The sequence below is a fragment of the Ambystoma mexicanum genome, chromosome 9 (genome assembly GCF_040938575.1).
Source record: "Ambystoma mexicanum isolate Mex_15411 chromosome 9, UKY_AmexF1_1, whole genome shotgun sequence".
Classification (NCBI taxonomy): Eukaryota; Metazoa; Chordata; class Amphibia; order Caudata; family Ambystomatidae; genus Ambystoma; species Ambystoma mexicanum.
Window position 1 is genome coordinate 388,901,724 of NC_090931.1, and position 21,619 is coordinate 388,923,342.

The 21,619-nt window shown below is 46.9% G+C and overlaps 1 protein-coding gene across 1 annotated transcript in view; it reads right to left on the bottom strand.

Annotated features, from left to right (window-relative positions):
- Positions 1 to 585: 585 nt before the first annotated feature.
- CHCHD2 (coiled-coil-helix-coiled-coil-helix domain containing 2) overlaps positions 586 to 21,619 on the bottom strand; it is a 108,715-nt gene continuing 87,681 nt past the window's right edge. The window contains exon 4 of the mRNA XM_069614872.1: positions 586 to 924. Within this exon, the coding sequence (XP_069470973.1) occupies positions 914 to 924 (11 nt within the window). The 3' untranslated portion in view covers positions 586 to 913. The remainder of the gene's footprint in view (positions 925 to 21,619) is intronic.

A 21,619-nucleotide genomic window follows, 5' to 3' on the forward strand; every position in this document is an offset into this window, starting at 1 on the left:
ATTACACATTGGCTTTACTAAGCCCCTCCAAAGAAAACTTGAAAAATCTCCCCAACATTAATACCCATTCAGAATAAACGCAACCAGTGGTACTATAAAATAGCCAACGGCTCTGCAGTAAATATGGCACAAGAGCAGACTGGAGAGGCAAGGAGTACAAGCTGAAGAACTTGCAGCTAGAACAGACACACTGAGCAAAAGACTAAGGCATTGGCCCATGGGGACAACTTGTGGCTAACGGGTGAGAATCTCTGACAAATAGCCATACCTAACTTTTCCAGCATTCACTCCACTATTGGACTGTGCAGTACATTTCAAAACGGACAAATATTGCATTCAAACAGTTTCGAAGGGTAATCAAGCAGAACTAGCAGTTTAAGTAAAATGAGTAGACCACACTTAAATTGGCACATTTAACAGTCCTCTCTATCCCTACATTGGATTATATTACTGGGGATCAAGTAACACGGAGGCACCTAACGAATACAATGAGAACCTTCCCCCCCCCCCCCCCCATATCCCATCTGGGTAAATGTTTCTTTAAATAAAAACAACTAATGATAAAATATGCAAAAAACAAACAACTTATGACCATTGTGCACTTTATTTCTCAACTATTTAAAAACAAGTACTAAAGGGTGCGAAGAAGATTCAACAATATTTCAGACATCCCATTAAAGGAAAACACGTCTTACGATCAACCAAATGAAATCATGTGTGATTGGTTTGCACATTCCCACAGTAGACAGCACGTACAGCTTAGGAAGGATGCCCGTTATTGCATATGTCCACTGGTACAAGAGCAGTAAGCCTGGAATGACTAAAACAAAATGTTTTTTTAAAAAGCCACACAATTCTCTGTAAATAAGATGTAATCCGAAATTGGTTTCTGAATCTTCATTTTGGGAAAGGTTTATGCCATGCCTAAAGGAACAGAGACAAAAGGGAAAGATCAAATTAGTACAAACAGGCAAGGGCAACCAAATAGACCTTTTTTCCTTGTAGTAATTATTAATGCTCATCATTTCCCGGTTGGGCATAAGCGCTACCATACCTAAAGGCTTTGCCAAAATATGCATAGTGTTGCTAGGGTGGTTGACATGTTTGACTTGCAATGCTCCCGACCCCAAAAATTGGAAACAACTCAGTTCTACTTTTCAAGATCAAGAAGCCACATCAAGCAGTAATTAGCCTACAGCATCCAATGTTAAGAGTGCTTGTAGTATATAAAATACATACAGAAGCAAAATTATCTAAGACATTGCAGCATTCAGCACTAGTTGCACACAAACGTCTTACTTTTCGGTGTAAACTGGATCTACTAATTGCCATTTTAGGACAAGACGGGCAGTTGCTTTCAAAACAATACCACTTTTGGTTCACTTCCCACTCCATTCTGTAACCATGGTTAAAGTGCATCATCTATAAACCCATAGTACTATTTCCATTTCCATTATCAGTAAGGCGTGTTCATTTCAGACAATATTCATGCAGTTCAGCCTCTCTTTCGCCCACGCTATAACTGCAAGGATTAGGCTGAAGTAGCCCAGCGGGGTGAATAAGAGACTGCCATGGCACAGACTACTGAATACAGCAGGCATCATGTGACGTATCAACTTCTGGGGCACCAGTGGTCCAGGGATGAATCTCGGTTTCTAAACCATCAATCAGCCCCACCCCTCTATTACACCAGAAGGGATCCGAACAGATTGTGAACAAACGTCAATTATAAACCTCAATGTCCAATTTTGGTAACTTGGACCGAACAGCATTATCTCTGCAAAGGTCATAGATCGTTGGTTAGTTACAACACAGCGAAAATACTTACCCAATGATAAAAAGGACAGTCCAGTCAAGGCTGTATAAAAACATCTACTTTATTATTATTACTACGACAGTTCTAGCACACTACAAAATACAACCCACCCTGTAAAGGAACACAGAGGGCAGAGTTTCACGAAGGAAAGGGATGCACGCTGGATACTGAGTGGAGGGTAGTCGGTAAAGCAATCGGTCTTAAATGTTCAAGGTTATTTTGTTTCAGCACCAAGGGAGCAAGGATTCGCAAATGTCACTCGGGCCTTCGCAGAAGGACCAGGGGGACAGAACCACAATGTACCTGGTGCTTGAGATCGTCTTGATGCTCAACAGCGTCAAGCTGGTTCCAGGACGCTTTGCAGCTCCTGCGACAGATTCAAGACGGGAGACTGCTGCGGGTGTCAGGCGGGAGGCAGTTTGGTAATTGAGGCTGGCCTACATGGCAGTTCAGGGTCAGGAATCCTGCAACACTGGTCAAGGCGTCTCAAACAGCTTTAGTGACTGCAGCTTGACAACAGTCAGTGGTGCAGTCAGTCACGGTGCGAGGGCTTAACTGCCTTGAAACGGTCCTTAAAAAAATAGATGCTGGTTCATGCTTGTTGTGGCAACTCCTTGCTTCTTCGCTGGGCATGGGTCGCCCTTTAAAACGGGCGGCCCAAAGCAGAGAAGAGTGTTTGACCCAAGGACAAGGCTGTTGCCTGCAGAGACTCACTTTCCACCTAGGAAGCTTGCTGGCAGAACCTAGCAGGGCACGCTGTGTGCTGGCTGGGTACTGGTTCCAGAGGCGCTGGACAGGTCCTCAAAGGTCGGTATCTCACTGTTCCCTGGGAGATGTTCAGGGGAGGATCTTGCTCCCCTCTTGGAAAATCCTGGCCTTCCTTCACTGGCGGAAGCTGTAAGAGACTACTTCAGTCAAGTTCCAAATTAGTCCTCCTTACTCCTTTCAAAGTCATCAGATCCGCTAAGAGAGGGCGAGCCCTCTGTTATAGCCAAATGGGCCCTAGTGATTGGTGCAGGCTAAGCCTACCTTAATGAACCAATCCTGGGTCCCCCCCAACAATCTTATTTTATGCGTGAAGTCATAACCAGAGTGCTTTGAAAGAGGACAGGGGTGACAACATGTACTACAGCATGTACTAAATGTACCCATCCTACTATCTGTTGTGGATCTAAGTGTCTAGTTAATTGAGCTCTCGGAGGCTCCTTATCAAAGCGCAGGTCTCCCTGGAAGTTTGTGATGAGAACAGACTGTCTCCATCAAATCACATACTTCTTCCCTCTGAAAGGAGGGGGGGGGGGGGGGGTCCTCCTGCAGGGGTTGCCTACTGTAAACAGTTGTCCCAGACATGACATTCACTGCCCTTCATACAGAGGGGTGGGGTCTAGCTTCAAGCTGACACATTGCATATCAAATGTGATGGTTTCCTGTCCCCTTTGGTCAGTTCTGCGATCAGGCCTCCCGCAGGCTGGTTTCAATTAACTCATCAGTGTGTTCTGCCACTAGCAGAACTTTAACAGGTAGGGCAGATCCATGGGACCTCGGATATTTAATTAGGCTGGCCATGACAGGTGGAAGGTGTTGCCTTCCACCTACCTGAGGTGCTTTGATGTACCCGTGTTGGTCACATTCCAGCTGGACAGGACAGGGGGACTGCGCCTGTAGGCTATGTCCACCCGGAGTACACGTGACTGACTGTTGTGCGGCGAGCATAGGAAAGCATGTACAGTTTAGCCCCACAAATTATCCGAGGTTGATCTCCCGTCATTTGGTTTCATAAAAAAAATATCAAAAAAGCCCAGGGGAGTGCACACCCGCCATGTGGATGGCAGAATTCCTCACACATCTATAGTGGACTAGCAGTAACCATTACTATGTAGACAACATACGAATTGTAGCAGAAAATGTACATATAAATGTACATATAACAATGCTTTAACTGAAGGTAAGCCATTGATAAATGGGCGATTCACTTCATTAAACCTGACCAAGATCAACATCTTATTGACGTTTCCAAATACATCTGGCCCCAAGAATGTTGGCCACAATCAGTGGGAGTTTTGCCAAGCCTAGCAGCACAGACCTATAATGAAACCAACAAATCCAGCATTTTGTAACTCACTACAGTTTACCAAGGTACTCTTCCAATTTATAGTCATTAAAATAGAGCACTTGTGAAAACGCAATAATGGGAGGTAGATCTGGTGAAAAAATAAACACTAACTGCTTAAGGGCGTGTCCATCAGATCATCTGGACTTTGTGGGCTAGGGACTTTCTTTACCCACCTGTGCACGGACCCAAAGAAAGCCTCCCGATACTTGCACCAGGTCCTAACTTCCCATCCGCTTTGCTGCCCCGGCTGGCTCCAGGTCAATGTATGTAGATCACTGCTTGAAGCATAAATGGCGGAATTCTCTTAGTCCTGAGAGAATACTGCAGGTGACAGTAAATGCAACTCTGGAAAGTTTAGAGCTTCACCTATCCCAAGGGTATAGTTGAGAATGTAGGGGGTAAGCATGATCAACAAGCAGAATGCCCCTCGAAAGGGGCACTAGGGAAGGAGTGATGGACAGGTGCTAGGCCCCCCCCCCGAAACAAATATTTTTAAAACTGCTGTGTATGGGATTGCCAAAGGACATTTGGCTCTATATACATCCCAAAGGCAAAATGGGGCCCATAACAAGCATGCAGATTTTAAAATTAGTCAGTGTGAAGGAAAGAACATATGAGAGGGTGGGGGGGGGGGGGGGTAAGTGAGCAAGGTGGGGGCTGCCCCTACTGGCATAGGGGCCAGTCACGCTGCCCCTTCTCCCTCAACAACCATCGCATTTCTGCTCTGCAAGAGAGTAAGGGGAGAATGTCAGCAGGGCTCATCTGTTGAACTCCTCCCTAGGGAAATGGACAAATACAAAATGCGATGGGAAAGATGTGCTCAGTAGAACAGCAGAGTCTGCCACTCCCTCCGACCTCCGCCATCCCTACTGAAGACTAGATTTGTGTTGGGCACCCTCCACCTCCCACAATTCTAAAGCAAGCACTAGAGCCAGGGAGAAACTGAAGTGGCCAATGTCATGGGAGCCAACCATCTGCCCATACCGCCAACCCCTAAACACCCTCAATGGACAAAAGTGACGGAAGCTAAAAGTGTCTTTGAGTGGGACTTTTTGTCCACTATAGCACTCCATTTTGCCAGTGAAATTAGAGTAACAGACCCCGAGGCAAGCTTGCAATGAAAGGGTAGTGAGCCTACAGCAGGGCTTCTGTTTGGGGAGGGCGGGTTCAGGTGCACAGGGTTTTGTGGAAGGGGGCATTGGTGGTTTGTGCTGTGTTAGAGCATGGGGTTTGAAAGTTGGTCACCAAACGTTGTTCAAAGTGTTCTTATTCACGTAACAAAGTCACGCTCTGCACATCAAGCTTTAATCTCTAGTTTGGACAGTGCTACCTTCAGTGTGGTTCTACTGCATTACATTATTTCTGGTTGCTCTTTGCCATGTGATCTTTGCTATGCTGTGCCTGCTTTGAAATGCAAGGTTTCTTCAGTTTGGTATTCTACACCATGTCATTTTTTTGGTATTGTATGGTTTATTGGAGTCAAATATGTGAGGTTGCAGTACAGCCTATAGTATCTAATCGTGAGACGATTTAAAAAAAAATGATACCCCTCCATGCAACGGAGGCGGCAAGACGGAAACATTTCAGGGAGAATGATTTTCAAATCCAAATGATGGTGGGGCTGTGCTCCCGAGTGCACGCTGCCAAGTGTACATCAGGCTACGTGTCCCCAAATGCTTCCGCAGTCTGACAGTTCCTAAATGATTCACCAAACGTCATACTCCAGTTGTAAACGTCCAGCAGGTACTTCCGTGTTCGGTGGCCCTTCTGGGTGCTGTAACTCCACATTCAAATAACAGTCGATTTCTTCTCAGCCAGTTGGCTGAAAATATGCTGAAGCCAACTAACTACACCCACCACTTGCCACCCCACCCCCCAGCAAAGCGCCTTAGGCGAATTCTGAGATTGGAAGCCCACCTTAGGATGCAATGCCATTTTAAGTTGCTGGGCCATGTTATACAATGGTCAATTGGGATTGCTGTGTTCCCGAAAGCATCTATACAAACATTTTAAGATGCAGTCAAGCTAAATTAGATCTTTTCTGCTCTGATTGGGGCATCCCTCCTTAGATTTCCACTTCCAGCATCAACACCAAACCCTACACAACTCTTTCTCCCTCCCCAATTTTGATCTAGTAAACCAATGGTTTGATTTTATGCAAGTTTTCCCTTTTCTTTTTTTATTTGGGGTTTGGTCTATTAATTACTTTTCATTGAAGTCTCTCTGGTCCAGGCACTGAATATCTGCGGGTTAAGTTTCCACTTCATCTTGCTCGCTTCCTGCCTTTTCAAGATGGCTGCTCGATTCTGGTTCTTCAGTTTCGGCTAACCAGGACTGGCGATCGCTCCTTTTCGGTTGCAGAAGCTAAGTTATGAAATTCCTTACTGCCCTCTCTCAGGGTCACTGAAAATCATCTCCAGTTCAACCGGCTACTAAAGACTTTCAGGTAGCGCTGCTCTTTTGCTTTAGTTGTGCCTGCTGTATCGGTCACGCCAAGATGCCTTGGGTGTATTTGCGCTCCACAAGCATGCTTAACTTAACATTACTTTCCCTACTCGATTTATTAACTTTTTTAGACTGGTTTAATCATAATTTAGAAGGGAGTGAAATTCATGGAGTGGAAGCTGAAGTAGCACATAGATGTTGGGATGCATACAGCTAAAACACCTAGCCTTTTGCATACAAAATTATAAGACATTACAAATATATATAACATTCACTAAAACAAATCAAATAATCACATAATCAAACCACTTGCCTTCCTGACTAATCTAGAAGCATCCTACAAGGACAACACTTCAAAAGAGAGCAGTTTTACATGGATTTCAATCCGTTTTTGGCCTGTCTCAGCTGCTTCTGTGGGGGGATTTTTGTGCTTTTTGCAATCGTTGCCTGGCTACTTTGTGGTTTTCTGTGGGGTTTATCTTGTAGACTCCCACCCTGTTTTATGAGCTGGCTTGCATCTAAGGTGTGAAGTGTCTGGTGTAGTTCTTTGTTTCTGCCCTTCTTACTGGCCCCGCCCTCCCCCTTGCAATTGGCTGAATCAGTCAGGTGTCGCTCGGCCTCTGTTCCTGGCAGCCATTTCCACTTGCCTTCCTGACTAATCTAGAAGCACCACCCCAAGCCCCTCCTAGCATCACCCATTCTCCAGCACAGATCCCAAACCCTGCCACCACACTATACGGCCCAAACCTCCCCACCAAAACCAAACCCTGTGCTAGCCCCATTCCCTTCTCCCATTCTCGCTGGTCCACACCCACTCCACTATGCCTCCCTCCCCCTCACCGTCCACCACCCCACCCCTTTGCCCCACAACCCCTCCCTCTCACCTAACACCCCCTGCTGGTCACACCTGTCGCCAACTGCCAGAAACAACCTCCCCCCGACCCCTTCACTCAAGCTCCTCCTACCACTCCCAACCCATCCAGCACTTGCAATGACCACCAACTCTTGCGCCCTTATCAACGCCAGTCGGTCTCCAAGAATAAATTCACATCTTTGACCTCACAGAAGAAAATCTAGACATCCTTTTCATCACAGAGACCTGGTTTGCTGGCGATTACGAGCCCACTGCGCATGAGGCCTTCCCACCCAGTTACAACCTTATTACCCGGAACAGATCGTAAAGGACTTGCAATACTACAGACACCAATTCCCACTACGGATGAAGGACACCTCAACCAACACCACAGACTAGGAATCCCTTCTGGTAAAACTCCAACTCTTACCTTCCACCCTGCACAGCTTCCTACTTATCTACGAACCCCTCCCTCACCCCCTGGCTACAACAAAAGCTTCAAAGACACACTCTACGAAGCTGACACCCAACCTCAACCTACATCCATCCTAGGGGATTGTTTGACTCACCCTCAAACCCTATGACCCTATCTCACAGACAACCTAGAAGCACTCAACATGACAACACATCTCCACACCCACCTACATGGGAGGTCCCACCCTCTATGTGACCTTCAGCACTACAAACATATCGACACTGCCCCCATGCCCCCTACCATGGACTGCTCACTCAGCAACGTTCTTCTCTGTACCACTGACCCCAGTGGCCCAAGGCCATGCACAACCACCTCCAACCCCCAACACCACTCATTCCACCAATAGTCATCATCACCCCAGATCTAGCCAACTCCCTTGCTCTACCCTCTCCCAACACACTCCCACCAGGAAGAACCACCTCCCCCCAACCCCTCCTCCCCGCCCCATCAAAATCCTCAACCTCTGGCTCTCAACGCCCTTACACCCTTCACTCCAACAAAAGGGAACTCAGACCAGGACCCACACTCTGGTGGTTCACCGCTAATCTCAAATCACTAAAAACCCAGCAATACCATCTCTACGGCACAGACCCCTAACAGCCCTAGCAAGACTAACCAGAGCATACAGACTGGAAATCAGAAAAACCAAGACAGCATTCTATGGGAACATAATCTTAAACGTTAGCAACCCGGGCAAGGAACTGCATAGAATAATTTCCGAATTCACCTCCCCAGCCTGCACTAACCCGCTGCCACCCATCTCCCATACCCTGTGTGACACCTCATCAGTACACTTCCACAATGTCACTATGGACACTCTGCCATCATCTCTAAATTGGAACACATGCCCCTGACCCTACCTACCCTTAGCCCAACCCACATCAAAACCACCGTTCGATACAAACCTTCAGCTCCTTCTCTCCCATCTCACACCTGGGGTTCCTTCTGCTCCGAGCACAAAGCTGCCCATCAGGCTCCCCGGAGGACCCCCTGCCCACCCACCCAGTCCACTCAAATATCCTAGCATCAACCTGTGCAGGCACTATTGAATGCTCAATCCTCAACCACTCCCTAACATAGGGATCCTTTCCAGAAGCCCGAAAAACATGCACATCCAAATACCTCAAAGAAACTACACTCGCACTCCTCCCCCAGAACTACTGGCCAATCTCCAACACCTATTTCATGGCCAAACGCCTGGACCACACAGCCTACAAACAGCTTGGCCTTTTCACTGAAGCCAACAACTTCCTGCACAATTTGGCTTCAGACCACTCAGAAAGGCCTCCTAATGTCTGTCTGGGAGGACTAAAAAAGGAACAGCGGATGCAGAAGGCTGCGCTGCACTCCTTCTTGACCTCTCTGCAGCCTTTGAACACACCATCCTACTAGACAGGCTACAAGCACTAGGAATCAAAGACATTGCCCTCTTAGATCTCATCTCCAAATTGCTCACAATTTATGCTCCTCGACCTGTTCACCTCCACCTCACGACCAGTAACAAAAAGAGTCCCCACAAGGAGCATCCCCATGCCACCTGCTCTTGAACATCTACCTAAACCCTCTGCCCGCACTCATCCGCACCCACAATCTTACCTGCTACAACTACGCAGACAACACCCAGAGCATCCTTAAAAATCCCAAAATTGCCAGGCCCCAACCGTCCAGCTCGGTCATCAAGCCGACGACCAACCACCTCATCCTCAATCCTGGGAAAAGTGAAATCCTAGTTTGCGGGAAAACCGCTTCCCGCCCCACCCCCCCAACCGATTCAATGGCTGCAATCCCAAAGCCCCCCACCTCAGTAAAAAAAAACCTTGGCTGCACACCGACTTATCCCTATCCCAACAAATCAATTCCGTATCCAAAACCTGTTTCTTCCGTCTACGGATCCTCACAAGTATCTTCCCTTACCCTCACTGTTTCTCCGCCATAAACTGCATCACCCTCTCCCGCTTAGACTATGCAAACTGCCTTTACCCTAGGCATACCAGCATTTCAACTAAGGAAAGTGCAAAGAATCCAAAAAAACGTAGCCTGCTGCTCCTTAACCTACCTCTCAGAGAACCCATCAGCCCTACATTAAGAGTCCTCCATTGGCTCCCTATTGGTCGATGCACTACCTTTAAAGCCATGTGCATCATCCACAACAGCAGCCCGGAATTTCTTCAAGACAAAATCACTAGCTACCACCCCTCAATGAGTCTTGAATCCATCACCTCTCCTAGCGGTCCCACTTCTCAACTCCTCAGACTAGGCGGATCCTCTGTCTCTTTCCAAGTGCTGATCCCCTGGAACTATACACACTTTCAATATTGACAGTCACCTGGCATTCAGAAAGGGCCTAAAAAGACCAGTCTCTCCTCCCTCATGTGACCCTCCCCTCTCTAAACTCCATCGCTGACTCAAACACAACATTCCTCTCCACCAATACAGCATGGATGCCGGCAGCGTTCACAGCGGTACACAATAGCAAACCATCATCCTCCCCCATACACAACTCTACACCCAAGGGATGCCGGCAGTGTCCCCCAGAGAGACACTAACAAACCTTTGTCCTCCCCATCCCCCAATCGGCCTGTCCTCATGCCCCGCCCCTCCCTCCTAGTCCCTCTCCCACTGCTGAGACTTTCGTTCCAGGGAGACCACAATAGCGAGACCAGCCAACCACATTGGACTAAGAAAGAACATGGCAGCCGAATTACACCCAACCATATACCTTCCACCACGTTCTGTGGACACAAGCTGCAGGCACCGTCACCCATCCATGCACCATAGACTGCACATATGGCTATGCCATTCTGGTGTAGCAGCACACACAGCCGTCAGCACTGAAACCCTGATGTACCTCAACACCTCTGCCACTGGTATACAGCAACCAATGAAAAATAATTTTGTCTAGCTTGGCACAAATCGAATATTCAGCAATAGAACTATCCTAAACCACCGACAGCACCCACCCACATTCCAGACCTCCAGACTGCTTACGGGAGCCTAGCTAGCCCACCTACATCCTAACCTGGCAAAAAACGTATACAAGCATTCTCCAATTTAAACGCCTACAACCTCCCACACATGGACTGCGGTCACTGCTGGCGTTCCAACCACAAAGCGCATTGAGGCCATACAATTGGGGAAAGGGCACTATATAAATAACTAATACAATACATAAAACAAAAGCTTTCTCCAAAATGATTCAACATCTTTGACACTAATGTCAATACCCAGTTTTTCTTTCAATCTCTCCGTTAACATTTGCCCATGTGATCTTTTTCTATGGATAGCAGTCTAGGCGATATCCTTTCCCATACAGGTAATGCAGCAGCCACAATCACCAAGGATTCTGCCAAAAAGATGGCAGACCAAATTGATCAGAAGGTATTCCTTCCACAGTGGTACAAAAATGTAGATAACTTTTCATGTAGCATTCATGCATAGTTGTGCAACAAGTTATGTGCCTACTAGTTTCCATTTCCTTCTTAGATAGGTGACAAAGCCATGCGGCTGTGTTAACAAACAATCATAAGGTTAAGCGCAGTTAGAATATAAAACGCCTAAGAGATTGGGTGCAAATTGTCAAATAAGCAAGTGGCTTTTGAGGTGTGAAACCCTGCAAGATGCATTGAGCAAACTGCTTTTTGGTGGCCAACATGTCCATAGACCAGAATCGGTCCCAATGATTAATGATCGACATCTCACCTGCTGTACAATGCCCAAGTTCTCTACTTCAGACAGCTCCAGTCTGAAGGCGTCCGAATGGGATCGGACTGTGTTAGTTCGATGTGAACCACATTGCCTGACCTGAATCGTGCATGCTTGCCAAATTGGAAAAATCTACTTATTGATGCCGAGGTCTGGCCTGCTTCATTAGCAGAAGCTTACATCGTGCCATCTTCCAAGTAGTAAGCAAAGATATCGCTCCCAGTTCCAATTTGAGAGCAGCCACCGAGAGCCCTACAGGGAGACCCCGCAATGATCTCAATAGCTTAACCTCTAGACGGTCCAGCCTCATCACTTGTTTCTCCGAAAGTGTTTCCAGCCCATACAAAATGCATGGGACAATTGATATATACCTCTCAAAGGCCCTCAACCGAGTTATCTTCCACCCAACTTATGAAACTTTTAACCACCTGTCACCTCCAGGTGGCCTTGAGAGATGTACGAGTCCTATAATAGCGCTTGGAACACTATAGAAAGGGAGACCCAAATACAAATATTTGTCCACCTAATCCAGCTTCACTTCACTCATATGCCAGTTATAGGAGGCGGCCAGATGACCTTTACCCTTCAGCTGTAAGATTTTAGTTTTACTTTGATTTATTTGTAGATGATTTAGGGAAACATACTGTACATGCAAGCATGCCAATGGATCGCTGAAGTCCCACAGAGGTGCGATCCAGCAGTACTGAGGTGGTCACACCCTCAAGACGTAGAAGACAGTTACATCCTTTATTCATTGCTGCATCCATGTCCTCCAGATACAAGTTAAACAAAAGGGGTGCTAAAATGCACCACTCTGAGTGCTTTGTTGGTAGACATGGGGGCCCGAGATGGTACCCACCAGCAACAACCTAACTGCGATAGTAGTTTCCATGTAAAGCAGCCTAATGAAGTAAAGCAGTTTATCAATATCCCAGCACTCCAATTTTTCCCACAGGCAGGGTCTAGATAAACAAATGCAGCTGTGTAGTCGACAAAAATGTATATGATCCGTCAACCATTCACATCTGCAGTTAACAATTGTATTGCCCACATAGTACAATTAGTGCAAAATCCAAGCTGTTGGGGCTTAAGTGATTACTTTGACTCAGCACATTTTGAAAGTAACCGTAATAATAAGAATGCCACTATTTTACTAATAGTGTCTAGCACCGCTAGAAGCCAGTAGTTGCAAGTATCCATTTGTCCTACCGTCTTATATAATCGGTTTGAGTATAGAGTTGCGTCAAGTGCCAGGTAGAACACAGTTGAGAAGAATATTTACGAACACAGCATGTAAAGAGTTTTGCCCACTGAGGGGCTCTAGATGACTGCAACTTAATGATATTCAGTACCACGTCCTCCGATTTCCATGGGCAAATCATCATGCTTCATAGTCCTAGTCTCTAAAACAGGGTCCCAAAAAAGATGCCTTGCATGCAATGTTCATGCTTCTTCCGCAATACTGCATGTCTCAATACGGTAAGTGACAGCAATATGGCCAAGATATAAATGCCAAAACGTACATGCGTCATTACATTTAATCAGTCCAAATATAATTTTTCAGTTGGGAAAGCGAATGCTAGTTTTATGTTGACAGAGCCAATTTGTATACCTTGTTCGATGCCCATCTATCTTATTTTTTGGAACGGTGGCCGAGAGAGGTTATGCTTTTCTTAATCAATTTAATGTTACAAAGTGCCATCTTACTCGGATGAATGGTCAGATCAAACAGAGGTAACACTTCTGTCTTGAATGGCCACCTTTCGGCTTTTGCTTTGGAGGCCACGATAATGTCAATAGTTCACCCATGTCGCCCCTACAATGGGGCAGTAATGCTGGAAGAGAACAGAAGTGAATTACCCAGCAGTTAATCTCATCTCGATTAGTTTCAGTTCAGACAATTCTGTTCCCCTTTCTGTAGCTTCTGCAAATAGTTTTTCTGGACAGGCTTGCTTATTCTAAAAGGTGGCACACAACATTGCATGATCACTCAAGGCAATGTTTCTAACTTCCTATTTCAATGACAGATTGCATAATGAATCGGTGACAAATATGCTATCCAGGCATGATACATGGCTACCATTCCGCCAGGTAACCATGCCAAGCAAACAATCACTTTCTTTAGTTAGTAAAGGCTCAAGGTTATACTCCTATAAGGACTCCGTCCATACGCGCCCCAGGTTAATTCATTCACTCTACTCCATGCTTGGCGTTATGATTTAGTTACTCATTGTGACCCAGGAGCTCATCTCCTGCCTCATGAATGAAGTGCCTGAAATAGGACAAAACTTGCTTTACCTTGCCAAACCATGGCATGCACACAAAAACGCATTCCTTACACCCATCTTTCTATCGTATCGGGTAATGTCCCCATACATAATTTCACAGGGAAAAGCCATTGGCGACATTGTTTGGGGAAGGGTGGCGGGGATGTCCCCGGCTCCCCTTTTGTCCCCCCACATGTTCAACGTAATAATGTCGCCACAAAAAAGTGACATTTTTGTCAGGGGGCATTACATGGAACCCTGTCTAATGCTGTGTTGACATGTCTTGAATGCTATTGCTGACTGTGCGTTTAAGTTTTGTTGCCATGTTGCTTTACACGTCACTTTTTACATTCTCTTGAAATTGCTTTTCATTTTATTTCTTTTCCGTCGGTTCTTCCTGCTTGTGGATACCCCTTTATTTACAGTTTGCCTCTATTGGCCTCTACTTCGTAACTATACCACTACATCCGTTAGCATTCATCCCATTACTGTCTCTTTACTGACCACATTTTTTGCACTGCCACCTTTTTCTGTTGTGCGATCTTTCGCACTTTCTGCTGCTCCTGCAGATGAGGTGCAATACACTGTATGCCACAAATGTAACTTTCAAATGAGATACAGCAACTATAAAAATGTCACACACACACACACACACACAGAGAGAAATGAAGATTGGATAAGCAAGAGCTAAAAGCAGCTCCTGTGTATCCAGCATTGACCAGGAGCTGCTGCTGGGTAACAATGAGCAAGTAGAACAAGTTACTTACCAACTGGTAACGTTCTTTTGATTGGATGTTCCTCCAACATATTCCTCATCTTAGATGTATTCCTTCCAGCTTTAGCTGCTTCGGAAATTTTTTCCCCAGCAGAGGGCGCTGATGTCGTTGAGTCGATGGTCCCTCGAAGGCCTCAGACGAGGGTGACGTCATCACGTATACACGTAGCGCGCGCAGAGCCCGTTGGCCTCAGTTTTGTTCCCCGCACCCTCTTGCTCTACTGTGTAGATTGTGCCGGCAGTCAGGTATTAGCCTTGCGAGAGTTGAAGTGGCAATAACATGGAAAATCTACATAGGGGTAGGATGGGAGGGCGATGACGAATACGTTGGAGAAACATCCAATCGAAAGAACGTTACCAGTTAGTAAGTAACTTGTTCTTCAAAGGGATTGCGTCCTCCAACGTATTCCTCATCTTAGATAGACTCCCAAAGCAGTATAGAAAATTCTCTGGAGGGAGTAGATTTTTGATACCATTATATGGCAGAGTAGAACACTGCTTTACCAAAATTCAGCTCCTTAGACTGGGAAGCATCCAGATTATAGAATTTTGAAAAAGTGTGCAGCGATGACCAAGTTGCTGCTTCACAAATGGATTTTATGGGAACACCTCTGAAGGGCTGTCGAAGAGGCAATGCCTCGGGTGGAATGGGCCCTTAAGCCTTCTGGTGGGTCTTTTTCCGTCAATCTGTAGCATTCTGAAATGCAAAGCACACTCCAACGTGATATGGTTTGTTTTGACACCGATTGACCCAATTTCCTTCTGGTGTAGCCAATGAAAAGTTGATTATCCACTCTAAGCTTGGAAAGCCTAGAAATGTAAAAGCTCTTCTTGGGTCCAACCTGTGCAATCTTTCCTCCTCCTTACTAGGATGAGGTAGAGGGTAGAATGCGGGTAGAACTATTTTCTGATTTAAATGAAAATCGGACACAACTTAAGGTAAAAATGAGGGTTTAACCCTTAACGCCACTCTGTCCCTATGGCACACAGTATAGGGTGGCCCAGAAGACAGTGCCTGCAATTCGCTCACTCTTCTTGCAGATGTTGAAGCAACTAGGAAAGCAGTTTTCCATGTTAGTAATCTTAATGGACAAGTGTACAAGGGTTCAAAAGGGGCACACATTTAAGAATTTTAAAACCATATTAAGATCCCAAATTGGTACTTGGAAAGGGTAAGAAGGAAACGCATTGGTGAGTCGTTTTAAGAATTGTACTATTAAAAGGAATTTTGAAATGGGAGCATTCTTCTGACAAGCACTTGAAAATGGAAAGCGCTGCAAGATAACTTTTAATGGGCCCAACATTTAGACCTCTTCGTGCTAGGGACAAGAGGAAGGACAACACTTCCGAAATGGAACATAGAAAAGGATTAACATGCTTTTCTCTGCCCCAGTTGCAAAACTTTTTCCAACGGCAACGGTATTTCGATTTTGTTTCTGGCCTTCTTGCCGAAAGCAACACCTCCAGGACGTCATCTGGAAGGTCCCAATCCTTGGATCTCAGCATTTCAGATACCAAGCATGAAGGTTGAGAATCTTGACCTCTGGATGGAGAACCTGGCCTTCCATTTGTGAGATAAGGTCCTCTCTCTGCGGAAGAATTAACGGAGGACAGATGGACATGTCTAGAAGGTCCAGGTACCACGTTCTCCTGATCCAATCCAGGGCAATTAGGATCATGCGGTTTCTGAACCATCTCAATCTCCCGATGACCCGAGGAATGACGGGAATCGGAGGGAACGCATATATAGTAGTGGGAATTTCCACTCCACCACAAACACGTCCCCTAGGACTCTTCTTGGGAAAAATTCCCTTGAGCAATACCTTTCGCACTTCCAGTTGTTTCCGGTTGCAAATAGGTCTACTTGAGAGGTTCCCCAAAAGGCAAAGCTCTCTTGAATGACTTCCTGAGCCAGTTCCCACACGTGGGACACTGTGCTCTGCCTGCTCAGAGCGTCCGCGGTCATATTCTCCTCCCCGGCTAGATGAACCGGCGTTAAAGAGATTCCTTCTTGAATTGCCCAATACCAGAGCCGCATTGCCTCTCTGCACAGAGGTAGTGACCCTACACCACCTCTCTTGTTTAGATAATGCATGGCCACTGTGTTGTAGGTCATTATCAGGGCATTTTTTCCTATGACCGATGGCAGAAAAGCCTTCAGCGCTAGTCTGATTGCCCTCAGCTCTAAAAGGTTGATGTGTAGTTTGGACTCGATGGAGACCAACGACCGCTGATTTTCAGATCGTTGGCATTAGCTCCCCACCCCATGAACGAGGCGTCCATCACTACTGTGATCTCCGGCCATGGTTGCCAAAACTGTTCTCCTTTTAGGATATTCTCTGTGCAAGTCCACCACAGAAGATCCTGCCGAACCTTGTTCAGAATCTGAAGAAAATCCGTCATTTGACCTGAGAACTGGGACCATTGAGTCTTTAGAGCCCATTGAAGGGATCTCATCCTCAGGCGTGCCTCTGGCACTAGGAAGATGCAGGAGGCCATGAGGCCGAGCAACCTTAAGAAGTCGTAGGCCTGGAGATTTTGTGCATTTTGGAAACCATCTGAAGAATGTCCTGAGCCCTCGACTTGGGACGCGAGCTATTTCCCAAGGATGAGTCTAATACAGCCCCTATGTACTGGAGCTGTTGGGAAGGTGTCATTTCTGACTTCTTGACATAGAGGGAGAAGCCCAGTCTGTGGAGGAAGTGGCAGGTGACTGTCAGATGATCCAGTGCCCTGATCAACCAATCATCCAGGTAGGGGTAGACGTGAATCCCCGCCCCCCCCCCCTCTCGAGTTGCCCTGCCACCACTACCATTAACTTGGTGAAGACCCTCGGGGCGGAGGTCAATCCGAATGGCAGGACTTGAAACTGATAGTGTGAGTCGCCAACTACGAACCTCAGGTATTTTCTGCGCTCGAGATGAATTGGTACATGAAAATAAGCATCCTGGAGGTCCAATGACACCAACCAATCTTGAAGTTGCAGGGCCTGATAGGATCTGAGAAAGAGTAACATGTTGAACTTTTCAAACCTGAGGAGCTTGTTCAAGCCTCTTAAGTCCAAGATGGGTCTCAGTCCTCCGTCCTTTTGGGGGGGGGGGGGGGGGGAAATCAAAAAGTAAGGGGAGTACCACCCCTTATTCCTCTCCGCTACAGGTACTGGCTCTATAGCACCTTTCTCCAGCAGGGTTAGAACTTCCTGTTGTAGGAGCGGGTCTGAAAACTTCAAAGCGCGTCTCCCTGGTGGATTGCTTTGAGGTTGCATTAGAAAAGGAAGGCAGTAACCTGGGGCTATTATTTCTAGAGCCCAAACATCTGAAGTAATGGCTCGCCATTCTTGCAGATGCAGCGACAGCCTGCCTCCCACAGGTGTCTTGTGATGCAAGTCCTCAAAGTGGTTTTGTGGCAGTTGGTACGGCCGCTGATGGCAAAGAGGCTGCAGCTGGAGCTGGCTTTGCACGTTTTCCTCATCCACCCCAAGTGGCCCTTTTCTGGCCCCTTTGACAGGCCATTCCTCTCGCCTTTCCATATGAGGAGTACCAACGATAGGATCGTCCCATCCAAGATTGTCCTGACGCACGAAAAGGCTGAGGTTATCTAATAGCAGCTCCTAAAGACTTGGCAGCTGCTTTTGAGGGCTGCAACCTCTCAAGGCTCTCGTCAGCCTTGTTGCCAAAAAAGGTGAGACCCGTCAAAAGGCATGTTCAGAAGACTGTTTTGCACGTCTGGTGCGAAACCAGACTTCCGTAACCACGCAAACCTGCACATTACTGTGCTAGTGCCCGTGGACCTGCTCACACTATCTGCAGGGTCCAATCCAGACTGAAGGGATTCCTGCATGGCCTCCTTTCCATCTTAAACAATGGCTAGCAATCCTTCTCTTTCATCCCCTTCTGGTATGTGCTCCGCCGCCATTGCAATGCACTCCCAGTGTGTACGAAAATTTTGCCAAGGCACATGTGGAGTTGGCTGATTTTAACACCATACTCCCAGCTGAAAATACCTTGCATGCCCAACCATCCACACGCTTGTCGTTACCTTATTGTACGTCACCTTATTTGAAACTGTGGCTGCATGGACCATCAGACTCTCGGGAGTGGGGTGTTTAGACAGATAGCCGGGGTCGCTACTGGAAGGGCTGTATTTTGAAGTAAGGGATTTATTCACTGGAGTAATAGAATCCGGAGTCTCCCAATTTTTGGCCACCCTATTTTGCAAGGCTACATGGAAGGGTAGAATTGGATCTTCGGTGGGACCATGATCCAATATATCGGTCAGATCATCCTGGATGAATCGAGTTTGTGGTCTAGCCCATCCTTAATAATCGACCACCTTTGTCATTAGTTGACGGTATGAGGGACTGGCATGTTCCCCTGGTTCTGGCCTGCCAAAATCTGTTTCAGGCAAAGTATCAATGCCACTTGCATTATGTAAGGTTTCCACCTGGTCCCTCCTACTGCTTTCCTCAGAAATCAGGCATTCTGGGACATTTGGGGTACCAGATGTCAGTCCAAAAAGGAACATTCTCCATCAGATCTCTCCTGTTTTTCAAATATTGAAGTCAAGGATTTGAAAAATTCTTTCCTTGGAAGAGGTTGAAAAACCTTGTCTGGGAGAGGTTTATCAGTGGAACCTGAAGGCATTACAGCCTTTGCAACCTTTTCTTTTGCGGTTATTTTTACAGCTTCTGGCTGAGTTGGCTGAAGTGGAGCCTTTGGAACATTTGGCGGCGAGGGCTTCAGGGTCGACAAAGGCGTCGATGGCGCAGATGAAATAGTGGTCGACGGAGCCGGCTTCGAGGGCGTCGAGGTGCTCTTCGAAGACTTGCCCTTTGAGGTACGTGGAGTTTCAGACGGCGTTGGTGACCTCGAACGGTAGACTCGGCTCGATCCGTCTTTTTCGCTCACCGTCCGGGAAGGTTCCCGATCCTTCCTCCTCCGATAACCCGGGCTCGAGGGCGCACGAGTGTCAGAACGATAAGGCTCCTGGCCGGCTTCCGTAGAAGGCACGGACCGAGGCTTAGCTTTTTCAAACACATCCATCATTTTCAACCTGAATGCTTCCCACTCTTCGGAGGAAGAAGGTTTTGTGGAGCATTTAATCCTTTTTGGGGATTCGTTTGAGGATGAGGTGGAAGGGGACCGGCGGCATATTTTCTTGGACTTTTTCGTCGAAGACTAAGAGCGATGAGAATCGCTTCGGGACCTAGACCGATGCCTTTCGCGTCAAGGAGATTTCTCCTCACGGGACCTCGACTCGACGCTAGAGGCTTTTCGGTCGGGTTTACGACCTAGCTGCAGTTTTTCCTTCCTCTCTCACAAGGCCTTCCCAGTCATCGCCTGACACTTTGTACAGGCCTCCATGTCGTGGCCTTCCCCGAGACACCAGACATTCCCGGTGCGGGTCCATGGACCTTTTCGAACCGCAGGATTTACACTTTTTGAATCCCGATCACGGGGTCGTAGTCGGCAGTCGATGAAGAGGACATATCGAATATCTTCTTCAGTATTTACTGCGTCACAGAACTAATAGAGGCGCACAGAGTCTCTGAAGCAACACGTACTGCGGAAAAACGGCACTGAGGCCAACAGGTGCCGCGCGCGCTACTTGTATACCCGATGACGTCACCCTCGACGGAGGCCTTCGAAGGACCATCGACGCACGGTGCCATCTGCCGAGAAAAAAATTCCGAAGCAGCTAAAGCTGGAAGGAATACCTAAGATGAGGAATACATTGGAGGACACAATCCATTCTAACAAAGCGTTTTGCAACGTTAACTTCCACAGAAGATTTAAACATAACCATGTATCTATTATTTAAGACCACTTGCGCTTTAAAAGTCGTTCAGATGTATCCAAAAGTTTAGGTTGTTCCAAACACCCAGAGTTAAATTCACATAGATGTGCTTGTACAGTATCCATTGGCCTTGGGAGCCAAAGCTAACTCCTGGTAGCTGCCTGCATCACGTTAACCAGGCTCTTCTAGGCTACAAGCGGGAGCTGAATACCTCCCAAGAGTTGTTGCTGCCTTCATAAGACAAGAGAAGGTTGGAATATGCCAATTCCCTCCAAGAGCCCAGCCTCATGAAACATAGTCATCCCCATAAGGCACCCAACATGCCTCATGAAATTCTATGCAGCTTGGTTCACGGCAATGCTCCCAGAGGAGCTAAAGTTCCAGTTTACAGAACATGGATGTTCATGGGAGTCAAACTTAAACAGAAGGGCATTTGTTCTGCTCACAAATGGTTTTAATACACCCACGCCAAGAACGATAACCAGGCAGTTGTGAAAGGTGTCAAAGATAAACAACCCCAATTATTGGAGCACGATCGAACGTCCATGGATGTCCCTCCCCGTTTTAGACCATTGAAAATACAACAGTCGAGAGACTTTTTGCCAACTTCCTGAGTCGGTCTTATTATTATTTGGTGTAAAAGTTATTCTGCATCCCCATCCTTTTATGACGGGTTACTGATTTAAAGGGCCCCCGTGGGTTCAGGTGTGTTAATTATCCATTTAGAAATGTATTGACATATCAGATTGTTTCAATTCATGAATTGTTTCAATTCATGAATCAGAGGGGAAATAAAAACCCCAATGGCCAACGACATGGTGTAGGGCCTGCCGAGCCAATCCCCCCCCCCCCCCCCGACATGAAACCATGCAATTTGCGCTTCCCTGTGGCGGCACTGCAAACACAAGCCATTCCTCCAAAGTCAGACAAACTTTAAGCGTCCTTCAGGCATATCGCACCCAGAGCCCAGTCTGGATGTCTATCCACCAGACTGCACACATCCAACTGACTCCTCCAGCACCACACCTAAACGCTAGGACACAGCTACCACCCGGCAATTACACCAGCTGCACACTTTTCTGGTGCACCCACGCAACCTACAACACTACCTCTCCCTACTGACCAGAACTACGGTTCCCAAGGTCGTTCAGCCTACCAGCGCTTTGAGGTCACACCAAATATATATAGAGCACTATATAAATGCTGAATAACACAGCATAACTTAAACCAGGCCCCTGTTGAATTGAGCACACTTGCCCCCCCCCTCCCTCCCTCCCTCGCCCTTCCTGTTCTGCGCACTTTCACAACCTTGAAGGTACTAGGCCAAGCAAATTTGTCTGTCCTGTCCTCCCTCCGTCTCCCCTCCCTAGCTTGGTT